General features: G+C 35.4%; 1 protein-coding gene across 5 annotated transcripts in view; it reads left to right on the top strand.

Annotated features, from left to right (window-relative positions):
- The window catches only part of LOC126825078 (titin homolog), a 105,880-nt gene extending 100,722 nt beyond the window's left edge, over window positions 1–5,158 (top strand). For all 5 annotated transcript variants that reach the window (XM_050554528.2, XM_050554531.2, XM_050554530.2 and 2 more), the window contains 2 exons: window positions 74–225; window positions 2,610–5,158. In XM_050554528.2, the coding sequence (XP_050410485.1) occupies window positions 74–225; window positions 2,610–2,778 (321 nt within the window). In that variant the 3' untranslated portion in view covers window positions 2,779–5,158. The remainder of the gene's footprint in view (window positions 1–73; window positions 226–2,609) is intronic.
- Window positions 5,159–14,660: the final 9,502 nt, after the last annotated feature.

The following is a 14,660-nucleotide window of genomic DNA, read 5'->3' as shown; positions in this document are numbered from 1 at the left end:
TAGGAATAATTGTCCGATTTTGTAACCCTTCAGTGTTTATGAATAATTCATAAAAGTAACATTTTATTTTCAGAATGTTGAGGTTACTAATTTCTCTAGTTCATGGAATAATGGTATGGCCTTCTGTGCCTTAATACACCATTTCTATCCAGATTCTTTCGACTTCTCAAAACTTGACCCAAAGAAAAGACGAGATAACTTTAACTTGGCATTTGATAAAGCAGAGTAAGTATACATATGTACAGCTGGATTAAACTACTGCATGGGACCTATAGTCTTATAAAAGTAGTAGTATTATTTGTATACTTTGTGAATCAGTTCTGAGATCAGTTTAACTTACCTTGAAATTATTAGATAATGTAATCCCATTAATTACAGTGTTAAATAAAATGACCTCAATATATAGAAAGTGATAATTTGCTGAAACTGCTAACCTTATATACACACCTTATAGTGGTTGTACTAAAGCAGTGGTTCTCAACTTTTTTTTGTCAACGGCACACCCAATCTGACTAAAATACAGATCTATATTTCGTTTCGTTTTTTTATACTTTCGATGGCCTACACTACATGAAGATCTGACAAGTTATAGTGATAGATCACGTCAGGGGTCAAAAGACCGACTTATGACCCTTTTGACGTCAGACATTTGATTAACCAATCAGTATTGATGTTACGAGTGGATTACCCACAGTTCCGTGAAAAACACGCTTAAAGCTCGCCGTAACAGACCGTTTCATTGACACCATTCAGAACACAAGTTAAATAACAACTCTTCCAGATCCAAGTGTAGTAAAGATAAGTAAAACGAAATTTTGAACTATAAAAACGAAATAGGATCTGTGTTTTAACCAGATTGCGGCACACCTTGGAACATATGAAAAAATAGCGGCACACCTGGATAAATTTATATGAAAAATATCTGAATTTTGCAAAATAAAAACATGGTAAGTCAGACGGCATAGAACCGTAGACAGTGACTAGTCATAGACACATACAGAATGACTAAAACTAAATAAAGAAAAACACAGCTATGAACTTATCAGTAGACACCGATGAATACTCAATTGGGATCACATGTTTTTTTCCAATTTTCTTAGTGTTCCGTTCAAAATTTTGGGGCACACTTAGGAAGATCTCGCGGCACACAGGTGTGCCGTGGCACACTGGTTGAGAATCACTGTACTATATAGTAATAAAGCAAGTGCAGAATCACTAAATAGACTTGATAGCTTTCTAACATTTAGCACATAAACAACATTTACTACTATGTAAATCTAGCAACTGTTTCTAATAGAAATGAAATGGGGTTTAAAGTCCTACTGTACTGCTCCGACTGTTCTTATAAAAATGGGCATATGTTGTACAGTGTGCTATGAGAGAAATTATGGTACGGCCTACTCTTATATTGAATTCCCATATCTAATAGAATGTTGGAGTGAATCTATGTAGGTGAAAAGAATAACTGTCTTTACGTTTGTAACAGGTTTTGACTAAAGAGGTGTAATGGTTTGACGTTCATGAAAATTGCAAGATTAATTGTGTTTTTCACTGCTCAATTCCCCCAAAATTTTTGTATGCCCACATGTTCATATTGTCGTCATACCGACGACCACAATATTTGTGGACATTCTACAGGTCACAATTCTTATCCGAATATGATGAAACTTGAAATATAGGTTTATCTCCATGTATCGGATCAAAACTTGTTTATATGTTTATATCTTCCTGGATTATGGCTTTTAGCTTGCGAACCATCTAGAGGTCACAATTTATATCCGATTTTTAAAAAACGCTTAAATATATCACCCTAATGACAGTTGTAGAACGTCTAGAAGTCACAGTTTTTATCAGAGCGAGAGAGACATGGGGTTTAACGTCCACTCGACACAAACTAGGTGATTTTGGGACTAACATATGGTTTAATTTTATTTCAATAATTCACTTGCATGTAGGGGTCTTTAGCAGTGGGAGGAATCCAGAGTACCCGGAGAAAACCCACGAGGTTGGACAGCCGACCCTACTCCTTGTCACGTACAACCGGGGATTCGAAACCTCACCAGTTGACTCAATGACAGGTCGTATGATACAGCACGCACGTGCTAATCATTCGACCATCCAACCCCCCTAATTTTTATCAGATTTTCATTAAACTTAAATATGTTTATGTCCCAACGATCTCGGTTCCTTTTGCACATACAAGACCGTAACTTCCTGGATTATGGCCCCTGATTTACAAAAATCGTGTTTTTAAATTGTTGACCCTCTAGAGGTCACAGTTAAGTTTTAATCGATTTAAAAATCGTTTAAATATATCACCTTTACACAATAATGATGGTTGAGTTTTTATTTCGTTCGCATATTGGACCGTAAGTTCCTGGATTATGGCCCCTCCTGGTATGAATAATTGCTTCTTTTTTTTGGAGCTTGTTCTTTGTCCATATCTTGCAAAATGTGGGCGTATCTTGCATGGGAACTGCTTGTTTATTGTGGATGCAGCTCTCTTTACAATTACCAAATATTGGTGGCAGTGTTGACATGTGCAAATATTTTTATGCAGATTAAATATCTTAATATTGTCCATAATGTTAACTATAATATTATTACAGAGAGTTGGCTGATATTGCACCTTTATTAGATGTTGAAGATATGGTGAAAATGAAAAATCCTGATTGGAAATGTGTTTTCACTTACGTCCAAAGTTTTTATAGAAAACTCAGAGACCATGAAAGAAACAAAGCAGCACCAGCTTCTCTCCCTAAAACAGTGGAACAGTGATGCGTCATTCTAACTTTATGCTTGTTACCATAACAACTGAAGGATAAGATAGACAGTTGTTGTGTTTAATAATATGCAAGACATCTTTAATGAATTTTTTTACTTATATAAAAAGTGGTGCTAAATCTAAAGTTGATTTGATCATGATCAGCAAATTCATATTTCTTAACCTTTGGTTGCTATGGTGACTGCAACCATCATTTCTACTTTAATGGTGCCTGCTGTTTTTACTCTTTTATTTTTAAAGCTGTTGAAAATCTTCATTACATAAATTATTATCATAAACTCTTTTAGAATAAACTATTTATACTTTGTGTCTTTTGTTTCCATGTGATGTATTATGATATATATCTCTTGTTTATAATGTATAATAGTTTTTATAAACCAAATAAATAGTGACAGTCAATAGTAATAGGGCAGACTATTAGTATATCTATTTTAAACTGTAATCAACCACAAAGTAACAAAGATTTGTTCTCCTTCCTTGATGGGATTTTCAGATATATGGAATCATTTCTATGGTATGACAGGGAAAGTGTTTCTAGTTATATAGTAAAGACAGATGGGTTGTATTCAAAAAAAAGTATCTCGGCAAATGGATGGGCAAAATGTATAGTCTCAAAATAGAGAAGTTTATGTTTACTGCATGTATAGCTTTCGACATGGATTTAAACCAAGATTTTGAAGCTTTAGAAAGTAACTGTGGAAAGCTACATACACAAGGCTTGGTAGTTATTTTCTTAAAGACAACATGGATGAAAACAACCCTGGAAAACTTCTTGGACCAAGCTATTCTCTGTCAGTTTGTGGGAAGTAAAATAACTATTTTTTTTTGTTATGGTTGCTTACTTGACCCAAATTCTTAAATCAAAAATGCCTTCTTCGTAAAATTTATGTAACTTATTGTTAATATTGGATTGTTGGGTGAAATCCAAAAGGATAAGCCTGAATTTTAATAATAAAAGTTGTATATTTTTAGAAATACTAATTTCGTAAACCGAACTATGATATGCAGTGCCTTGATTGATGAAAAGATTGTTAGATATTTTTGTTAGCTTTAAATAATATATTATTATGTTTTCTTATAAAAACGATAAAAAAACAATGTGTCTTAGCATTTTTATAATTTAAATATCATGTATTTATACCAAATGTTAAAACAGATTTGAACCATTTTTTGTAGTAAATAAGATAGAATAATTTTAGATCATATGTTATTTGATTTTGTGCAATTGTGTTTTTACTAATGATATAAGGGTTTACAGGAGAATACTCAAAACGTTTTATGCATACTTATATTCTTAAATAATATTGACATAGATTTAAAGGGAAGGAGATAACTTCCCGAAGAGGTAAACAAATAATTAAATATATTGTACATACAATTTTACATACATATAAACAATTATCTATGTTTTATTACTAACAATATGATAAGACGTCTGCACATTTTGTTGCATATATAAATCTCTATTGTTTGTAGATCATAGGTTGAAAGGAAAATGCCACTGAACAGATTTCTTTATGTTTAAAGGGACATTAGCCTACATTGAATAAATGGCTGTGTTGAAATTATTGTTAATTGAAATTCTATATTTGTTTTGATTTTATTATTTCAACACAGTTTTAAACTAAGGGCTTAATTTCTACCTTTAAGCGTTAAGGAATTTGTAGAAATCAGTTTACATCAGTGGTACTTAACTGCTTACAGAGACTTCACAAAATAAGTAGTAAGCATAAAAAAGATATTTGGTAATTGAAACATATATGTTAAACTCAGGGTGATAGCTACCTTATTCTGTATAGCATATAATCAAAACCATATTATATATTTCAATAATTGACCTTAGTCTAATTAAAAATTTTGTACTTAAAAAATAGATTTCCAGCATTATGTTCTTTGCAGGAGTGCCAAATTTTTGTACTGTACTGTCCATTGGAATTTGTGCCATGCAATCATTTATAGTCAGTTTACAATATATTTGTAGAACAAGAAACTGGGTTAAATTCATCAACTCTAGATGTAACACAACAAACTTAATGATTTTGATGTTTTGGGATGTTTGCACTTTATGATTTTAAAAATTTGAAAATAGGGGAGTAATAAATCTCATCCCAAAAAGCAATGTGTACTGTAGGTTAACTATGATACAGACACTTAATTTCCACTCAAAAATACTTTATCTATCTTTAAAGATGAGTTTAAAACCAACTTTTTGTTAAATTTGTGAAGAATCTTGGTAAGTGTTGTGCAAAGTTAAAACCAAATGTGCATTTAAACATACAGTTAGTTAAAGAAAATGTTATAATCTTTAGATGATATAATATTTTTGTTGATGTGTTGTACCTGTTGTTGCCTGAATAAAATATATTACTTGTTGCATTTATAATTTTTATGCTCCCAGAATAAAAAAAGATGTATATTGCCAATTGTTTACATTAGTGAGATGAATAATCCTATTTAATTTCAGTAATTTCCATTAATTTCTTTGGTGCTCCTTGTGAACACTCTAATGAAAAAAGTTATCAGCCGATCTGTATGAAACCTTTATGCATCATTTAAATTAGTGAAATGAAGAAGCCTGTTGAATTTCAACATATTCCGTTTATTACTTCTAGAGTTATAGCCCTTGTTTCACTTTATTGAACCTTGTGAACGGCCTGAATGCTCTAACGACAAAAGTTATCATCCAATCTGTATGGAATTTATATGCATAATTTAAATTAGTGAAACAAAGATTCCTATTGAATATCAGCAATTTCTGTTGATTGCCCCTAGAGTATATGCCCCATTTTTACTTTGTTTAACCTTGTGAATGCTCGAACGACAAAAGTTATCAGCCAATCTGTATGAAACCTATATACGGTTTCAGTTTAAATATTTGTAATTTGGCCTTAAATATTTGAACTAGGCTTACAGCTACCTAGTTAGTAAAAACAAGCCAACAGGGAGGCTGATGTTCCCCACCGAAATCCCAAAATAAATAGATGAAACATTTTAATTAATCCCCATTTATTTTTTTCAAAAGTATCCGAGCAATCAAACTATACACTAAGTTTCATCACTCTCTATCAGATAGAATTAAGATTATCTTGTCCCAAAGCACCGACCAATGAAATTGATTAGCTCTGCTTCATCACTCTCACTTAATTAGAACTAAAGTTATCGTGTCCCAAAGCATTAACCAATGAAATTGCTTATCTCTGCTTACCCTAAGAAGGAAAATGCTAATCTTCGAACTCCATCAAGGCACTGACCGAATAAACACATACACCAAGTTTGAACATTCTAGCTCAATTAGAAGGAGAGTTATTGTGTCCCAAAATGTGTGACGGACGGACAGACGGACGGGCAGGCAGAAAGACAGACAGACGGACGAACCCATTTTAATAGTCCCCTGCTTTCTTCGAAAGGTGGGGGACAATAATGTAGGGTCTAACTGAAAGGGTATGTGGGTGTGGGTTTTTATTTTAGTGGAAAAAAATCACATGGTTCTAATGCATTTTACAAAACTAGGAACAGATTCTAGTCCCCATTATTTCATAACCATATTGCTCAACCAATGTCAAACTTATCTCCTTGGTCATCAGACTCAGGGCTTCGCCCATAATGTCTGGGTAAACACCCGCTCACCAACCCTTGCAGGCCCCTAGGACCCCACTATAACGATATAAATATTGGGCTTGTGTGCTCACACATGGCCTTGTGCGTCATACAACACCGGCAGTCAATACGCACGGAATGTATCTTTAAATTCATTATGTTTTGTTTACTTTTTATACGCCCACATTGAAATGTGGTCGTATATTGTCGTCGGTCCGGATTGTGGACGCTCTAGAGGCTAAAGTTAATATCCGATTGACTTTAAATTTATACACAGTGTTTAAAGTCATGAGACGAAGAATCATAATTGATTTTCAATAATTTCCGATAATTTCTGCCAAAGTTATGGCCCTTGATCACTTTGAAAATCTTGTGACCCTCTCGAGGCTAAAGTTATCATCCGATTGACTTCAGATTGCAACAGAGTTTAAGGTTTTGAGATTTTCAATGAATTTTTATGACTTGAACAGCTAAATCCACGATGTTAAAAGTTTCGTATACTAAACGTTAGCATGGGGCAGAACTTTATAAAAAAAACAAATAAATTCTAATGGTTTTCTGATAATTACTTAATGAGTTATTACTCTTAATCAGATTTTAATGTATTATAAATGTTTCATTACTGAAAAAAAGTAAAAATATGCGACAACTCTTGTTGACTGCCCGGACGATTTAGCTGCCGTGGGCGTATGTTTCGTTGCCTGGCAACCTATCTTTATTTTTTTCAGCCTCATTTGCTATCAATGCAACATCGATCTGCCCATGCAACCAAACCTACATTGGATGTTATACGATTCCCGAATTTCAATTTACCCCAATAATAGACTGGTGTCAACTTTATGGATTCAATTTAAATGCCACGGTTGACTTCCTGTTCTTCGAAACAAGTCGGAAATTAATGGAAGGTACTGTGGATTTCGGTTATTTGAACGGCGCATCTAAACAAAATCAGTCGTCTCTGGTTTAAAACCTGTATAGGTTACTAGTAAAGTACAGCAGCTGCCTTAAAATGCCATTAAACGAAGATCATCCACATAATTTCTCGGTTATCAGCAAATCTATGAATTAAGTCTTAATAATTCGATCGTCAAAGGAATGGTGCTAACAACGGTCCACTCAACTGCCACCATTGTTATACATGGGAAATGTCCTATTGCTGTTTCGAAACATCTACTGTGATCTGTGGCATAATATTTCGGAAGAATCACTCTGCAAAACTATGGTAACTGGCAAAGCTTCGAATTATTGTGATGATATAAATGTCACCACAGAATACGAGCACGGGGGTGAAATCTGTAATACATCGTACGTATATTAAGAAATAGCACCGTAAACATATTTAAAGAAGAATGCATGGAATGTTTAAGCACTTATAATTCCACATACCAAAGTTTGGAATGTTTAGTATGCACCCAGAAACCAACAAGTGTGTCCCATACTCGGAAAAAAGCCGCGATTGTATATAATATCACAGCGAGTTCTATTAAATACTTTTTAGATGCAATTAACTCCCTACCTTTATCTTTATCAGCCAACAAAATTTCACTTAGTATCACTAATTTTGATGAACAATTTTACTTGTTCACGGTGAACTTTTGCTTGTATCCGCAATGCAAGTTTACAAGTTCAAAGCGAAACAATCTTTGTTGAAGTGATGGCCAACACTGTCACCTTCTTCTATTCATTAGCCAACACTTTGACTAATTTAACAATATCTAGTAGCAGTCTCGTTATAAACATTGAAGAAGTATGTGTCTGTGTACCACATTTTGGTATATCGTTAAACTGTACCTCCCGATTATATAGCAATATCAGTCGAATAAATAACTTATGAAAGAAAGCGGCACACCCTTGGAATACTATATTAATGATTCGCAAGCTATTGTCTGTTACGACGCAACCAAGTTTAAACATTTCTTCGACATGGATCGAGCTCAAACCTACCTGTCGTGGTTTTGCTCTGGGTTATCGATTTTCTTTTTTAGTTTTAGTGATTACTATTTCACTTTACGCTATAATTGCCGAGTTGCAGAATCTCCCTGGGAAACTTACCATCGGTCTTGAAGTGACATTGATATTAGGACAAGGATTACCTATGGTACCAAATGTTGGAGTTTTGGTATGCAGGTATTTAGCAACTATCAGCCATATCAGTTGGCTTTCAGCATTCTTATGAATGTCTGCCCAAGCTGTAAATATGCTTCTCACTATGCATCCTAAATCCATGCGCGTTGTGAGTCGGCGTGGAAGCGATGCCTTTATGAAGTACTGTCTATTTTGTGTTTTAACCCCGATACTGTTTTACATTATGCTCTTGGTCCTTGATGTAATTCCTGGAAACCACTTGCATGTAAAATATGGAATGGCTGCCCTATGTTGGATGTCAGATTACTCTGGTTACATTTTTACCTTTTTTCTTCCCATTGCTCTTGTGTTGGGGAGCAACCTCATCTGCTTCGTCGTCACTTTATATTACATTGAAAAGACGGTGAAGCAATCTGCTAAAATGATCGGAAGAAAACGAGATCGAGATAGGTGCGTCATTTACATTAAACTTGCGTCTGTTATGGGATTCTCGTGGATCTTCGGTTTCATTGCGTCATACACTGACGTCCAGGCTTTGTGGTATGTCTATATTATTCTGATGGGGTTGCAAGGTCTTGTCGTTCAGTGTCAATGCGTGAACTAGGGCCCTCTGACTCAAAGAATTTCTGCTTCTAGATTTACAAATGCGTTTTGGAGCTCAAATCCACCACCAACATCTACAACAGCGACAGCATTATCAACACATCTGCAATAGTATTTTTATTAAAATACTGACCCGTTAATTTCTCAGCAAATGCTTATTTTTCGGCACCAAGCCGTTATATTTTTACTTTAAAGGTGAAAATGCTGTCAGTGGGTAGAATTTTGTCGTCATCAAATGTTTCACCGAAGTTCGTTTTTCAAGATGGTTTTCGTATTCAATATTGTATTCGTATTTACTCGAATTGAGAGAATTCAATTCCGGAATGTTCAATCGAGTGTCCTCCATATGTGTTTTTTTTTACTCTAATTATTAAAGTGTAAAAGGATGTTGTAGTTGGAAAATGATGTAATAAAATGCCTATAATGCTTGTCGGTCCTTTTTCCCAATGCTTTGGGTTCATGGTCGTGGGACTTAAGTAGTGCTGTATTAACCATAAAGCAAAATAAGCACCTGCTTAAGGCAACATGGGAAGGGGGGCACCACAGAATTTCTGCTTTGTTAGATGACGAATTAAAAATATCTAACTTAAGAAATGAGTAAGAATTTTAATTAGTTTTTCGTTCATTTTGTCTTTTCTTACTGTTACCTTCTTTGTCTCAAAATCTTCTAAGTGCTCAGGGTCTCTGTAGGTCTTAATTCGGCCCTGGGGTTAATTTCCGTTTCCACCGAGGATGAAATCGCAGACACAATTCTTTACATTTAATGCATAGACGTACGGGTCCACCATACCGATGTGATTAAGGGGGCTGTAAAATATTGTCTCAATTTATCGACACCACCGCGCATAGATTTATTTGACCGGACGTAGCAAAAAATCGTGATGGTCAACCAGCTTAGATATTTTGAGAGATGGCTGTGGCATGCTAGGCTGTATGTTTTTATAATGATTAAGATCATCGGATATAAGTGACATGGATTTAACATAGAAAGCAATGGGGAGGGGATTACTGGTCTGATCCCATCTACTGTAGAGTGTCAAAAATAGTTATTTCCCCTTAATAATGTCTGCAGGAGACCACAGAAAAATGAAGACATTTCGAACAGAAACTTATATCATAATTACGGTGGCCCATATACGACTTTTAAATATTTTTTAGTTTTGGGTTTTGTTTTTTAGTTCTCACCTCGGTGGAAACGTTTTCACCTAGGTGATAACTTATCACCTCGGTGGAAACGTTTTCACCTAGGTGGGAACTCACGTGTTACTAATAGTTCTCGTTTTCATGTGTACAAACAGGGCGGTTCCAAAGAAGAGCGCAAATTAACTACACAAAAGTGACCACGGGTATGACTACATTCGGAAAAACAAGAAAAGTATGTCATTCAGCAAAGGTGACGGATCCTGCCCGAAAACAAAAGATATTTGGAATTAAAAAATACATAAAACAATTTGATTGATTAATGTTTTATGTGCTCAATATTATTTCGCTTATATGACGATGTTGCCAGGATTATTGGGGTGGGGGGGGGGTAGCCGGGATCGATGCCCGGAGGAAGCCCCCGACCTCACCCCACGTTGGTTCCTGGCGACCATCCCACCAAAGGCCGGTCGAGAATATACCGGTCGACAAATTTTGGTACTTTCCCTAGTGTTGGATCGTGCGCCCTCCTAAAATTAAAGGAAGTATATATCTTGGGTTGTAGCGGAGGCCCCAACTGAAGCATACTTTATTTTAGCTTATATGTTCACTTTAGATATATAAGCCTACCCTTACATGTTCTGTTGCGACGTCACCCTTTTAACGATCATGACCCCATGTGGAAATATCGGAACAAATACAATTTTAAGTAGATATCGTCTTTCGTATGAAGCATACTTTATATCTAAAGTGAACATATAAGCTAAAATAAAGTATGCTTCTGTTGAAAGACGCCACATAAGCTTCAGTCAATCAATCGATTAACATGACTTTATATTTAAATATATTTATCCTGATGGTACTTAACGTAATTGTATAGCGAACAAATAATGTTTGGTGGTTTTATTGGTCGCTAGGAACCAACGTGAGGTAGGGGGCTTCCTCCGGGCATCGATCCCGGTTACCCCCCTCCCACCCCCAATAATCCTGATAACATCGCCATATAAGCGAAATAATATTGAGCCTATAAAACATTAATCAATCAAATTGTTTTATTTATTTTTTATTTCAAAATATCTTTTGTTTTCGGGCAGGATTCGTCGCTTTTGCTGAATGACATACTTTTCTTGTTTTTCAGAATGTAGTCATACTCGTCACTTTCTGTGTAGTTAATTTGCGCTCTTCTTTGGAACCGCCCTGTTTGTACACATGAAAACGAGACCTATTAGTAACACATGAGTTCACCTCGGTGGGAACTCATGTGTTACTAATAGGTCTCGATTTCATGTGTACAAACAGGGCGGTCACCGAGGTGATAAGTTATCACCTAGGTGAAAACTAAAAAAACAAACCTAAAACTAAAAAACAAAACTAAAAAATATTTAAAAGTCGTATATGGGCCACCGTACATAATACAGGCATGCGCCTAATTTCACTAGAGAGCCCATCATCTTGAAATTACCGGCTCGAATGTTTTACACTGTATCTTCGATATTTGTACTAAAACTGTAAACGACTTGGTGACGTTATCTTCAATCTGACGCAGACGGGTTTATCTCTTATATCCCTGCCACCTAATATCGACTACCCTAATAGATTACTTTAAAAGTTGATTATTGTTTATACGAACTTGTGAAATCGTTACCTCTTTACTCATCAAGTGGCGTACAACGTTTCATTTACGAGCTCTCATTGGAGATAAATGTTTTCCACAGAGCATCTAAATTTGTCGTCGACCAATCAAACAAGCTCTGTTATTGATATCATGTGCATTAAATGCAGTATCTATTGGAGTTAATGGTTTTCTCAATTTTCGTCATAATGAGAAAATAATTTAAAGTAAATCGACACACTAGATGTCGGGGTTGTCTTTGATCTATATTTAGTTGTTGACCATTCAAAGAGCAGTCTCGAAAGATGCGTTTATCACGGTTGATTATGGTGTTTATAACGGATGAAAATCCCGTCCGATATAATCGCCATCGAGAAAGACGAAGTGACACTGCTTGTCTGCACTTGAAGTTAAAAACTGGTACCACGCTGCGGTTTGCCTGGGTACGCGGTTTGGCCCAGTTCTCTGTTTGGCTCGGTTCCTAGTGCATGGGACTCGAGTTAAACCGCATCACTTTGACTTTTATTGTTTTACTTGGTTCCACCTTTTTTTTTTACATGGAACCTCTTTGCCGTTGTGAAACAATATTCCAGGAGCTAATGACAAAATAATATGGTCAACAGTTACAAAAGGTTTGACCGTGCAAATTTGTAGTGGGTGTCCATACGAGTAAAAATCATTTGGTCAGATCAGGCACCTCAACAGCACCCTAAAGTAGGTCATTAGGTCTAGAAGTAAAGGTATCCATAGCTGGAGTAAATATTTCACAAATCTAACCAAACTTTCCGGAGCTTTCCCGAAGTCAGACCACACCCAACACGGGGCTAATAATATGGTCATCAGTTACATGGTTGAAACTTACTCGAAACAAAGATCTATACTTGGAAAATATAATTTTCAAATTTGGGGTCTTTCCCCAAGTCAGATCGCTCTAAAGTCTGTTCGACCACGCCCTAAAAATGGGGATTTTTGTGAGGTTATCAGTTACATAGCTGAATATGGTGGACCAGTGCATGGACAAAGTGATTTTCGAAAATCTAACCATAAATGTTGGGTCTTTTCTCAAGTCAGGGCGACCTTTATAACTTAGTCCCACCCCATTCCCTCTATATAAAGCTTATAATAATGTAATATCAATGATATCTTTTTGAACCGCAGCAGGATTCAAAATACTAACAAATGTTGTTAGGTTAGCTTTGTGAAATCCTCAAATGAGAAATAGTATCAGGTGTTGTAGAAAAGAGTAGTCATAAGATGCCCAATTCACGGCACACCGCACTAATTATAACCAAATGAATAGATAGCTAGGACTAGTATTAAATTTATGTTTTCAAACGTTCTGTTTTTCTTTCTGGCACAGCACAACCCCATATTCAACAATTATTCAGAATGTTATTCAACATCATACAACATAGTGAAAAAAAAAATTGTATTGGAATGGTGTAATATGGAGCTTTGCTTCTATGGTTTTTGCTCTTCTGAATTGATAATGAGTTAAAACCTCCTAATGGATTCTAAAAAATGTTGGTGACAGATGAATTATTGCGAAAACTATTCATTTACATAGTTTTAATACACTATACAATTCGGGAAAGGGCATTCTGGGCCGAGGAGACCCGGGAAGCCTTTTTCAATAATGCTATCAACGCAGGTGCTGCTAGCCAAGAAACATGAATCAACCCATTCAATAATTCAATTTTGGCTCCACAAACCATTATGACAGTCACTGTGGTAAGACAAGAATTTCTATTAAATGGAAAAATATTAAAGAGACTGATTCAAGAATATTCCACCCCAATTCTCTCCTATAATTCCTAGTTATGATTCATAGTTATGTTGTCATCCGCACAGTTGATACTGATAGTCCTACAGATAATATGGATGTTATTGTTCAATGGATTTATGCTTGGAAGTAGGTGTCTAGCAACCAACATTTCGTCGTATAAATGTGAATGAGTTACACAAAAATCTAGGAGCAAGGTTATCAGAGTCTTTAACAGCATACCACACTCACTGGATTTGATCATACTGCATCATTTAGTCGGAAAGGGGAAGTATTACATTAAAATTAATAGAAAAAGCTGTTGATTTCCAGAAAGCCTTGACTGCTATTGATAAAAGTAAATACAATTCTTTTGGTGTAAATACTGTTAACGAAGGATTTGTTTGTATTATCTATGGCATAATATCTAAATGTCTTCAGTTAAAGATATTTTAAAGAAATAAAAACCAAACAAGTGGCAATAGATATATTAATGACATAGAAGCGAGCTCTTTGCTGCCTTGTCCATGCATATTAACTTTGAAAATCAAGAGAACGATGTACATTTGTACTGTAACAATAAATGCATCAACGAATAATCCCCCAAATTGCCATTCAAAAGAATAGTGGGTGAATTAAATTGGTTTGATGGTGATGTAGCTTCTGGATCAGGTGACAGTATTTGCATAGATGAAGAGGAAAGCCAAGAAAGAGGGGACCCCAGTGACGATTAAAACCATTCCTATGAACATCGACAGCTTTTTAAATAATTTTAAAGGTCAGAATTTCCCTTTTCAACTAAAATATGCAGTATAATCACAGCCAACGAGTGCATGGTTCCTAAAGAATCTGTAAACATTGCTCCAAGATTCTTGTAGCTCATTCACACTCAAAATGTGTGTCGCTATAAACAGCCAAACATCTCCGAATCACGGGAAATGTAGTTTGTATCTAAACCAAATTCGTTAAACAAGTTGGAAAGACACGCATTGACCCATCTTTGTTGAAATCGAAATAGCAAATACACTGGCCTGATCCCTATTCTTTATTCTAAACGCACATCTGCGTTAACAGTT

The sequence above is a fragment of the Patella vulgata genome, chromosome 6, assembly GCF_932274485.2.
Source record: "Patella vulgata chromosome 6, xgPatVulg1.2, whole genome shotgun sequence".
In the NCBI taxonomy this organism is placed as follows: Eukaryota; Metazoa; Mollusca; class Gastropoda; family Patellidae; genus Patella; species Patella vulgata.
Note: the sequence above shows the minus strand (reverse complement) of the source record. Positions and strands in the feature narration are given on the sequence as shown.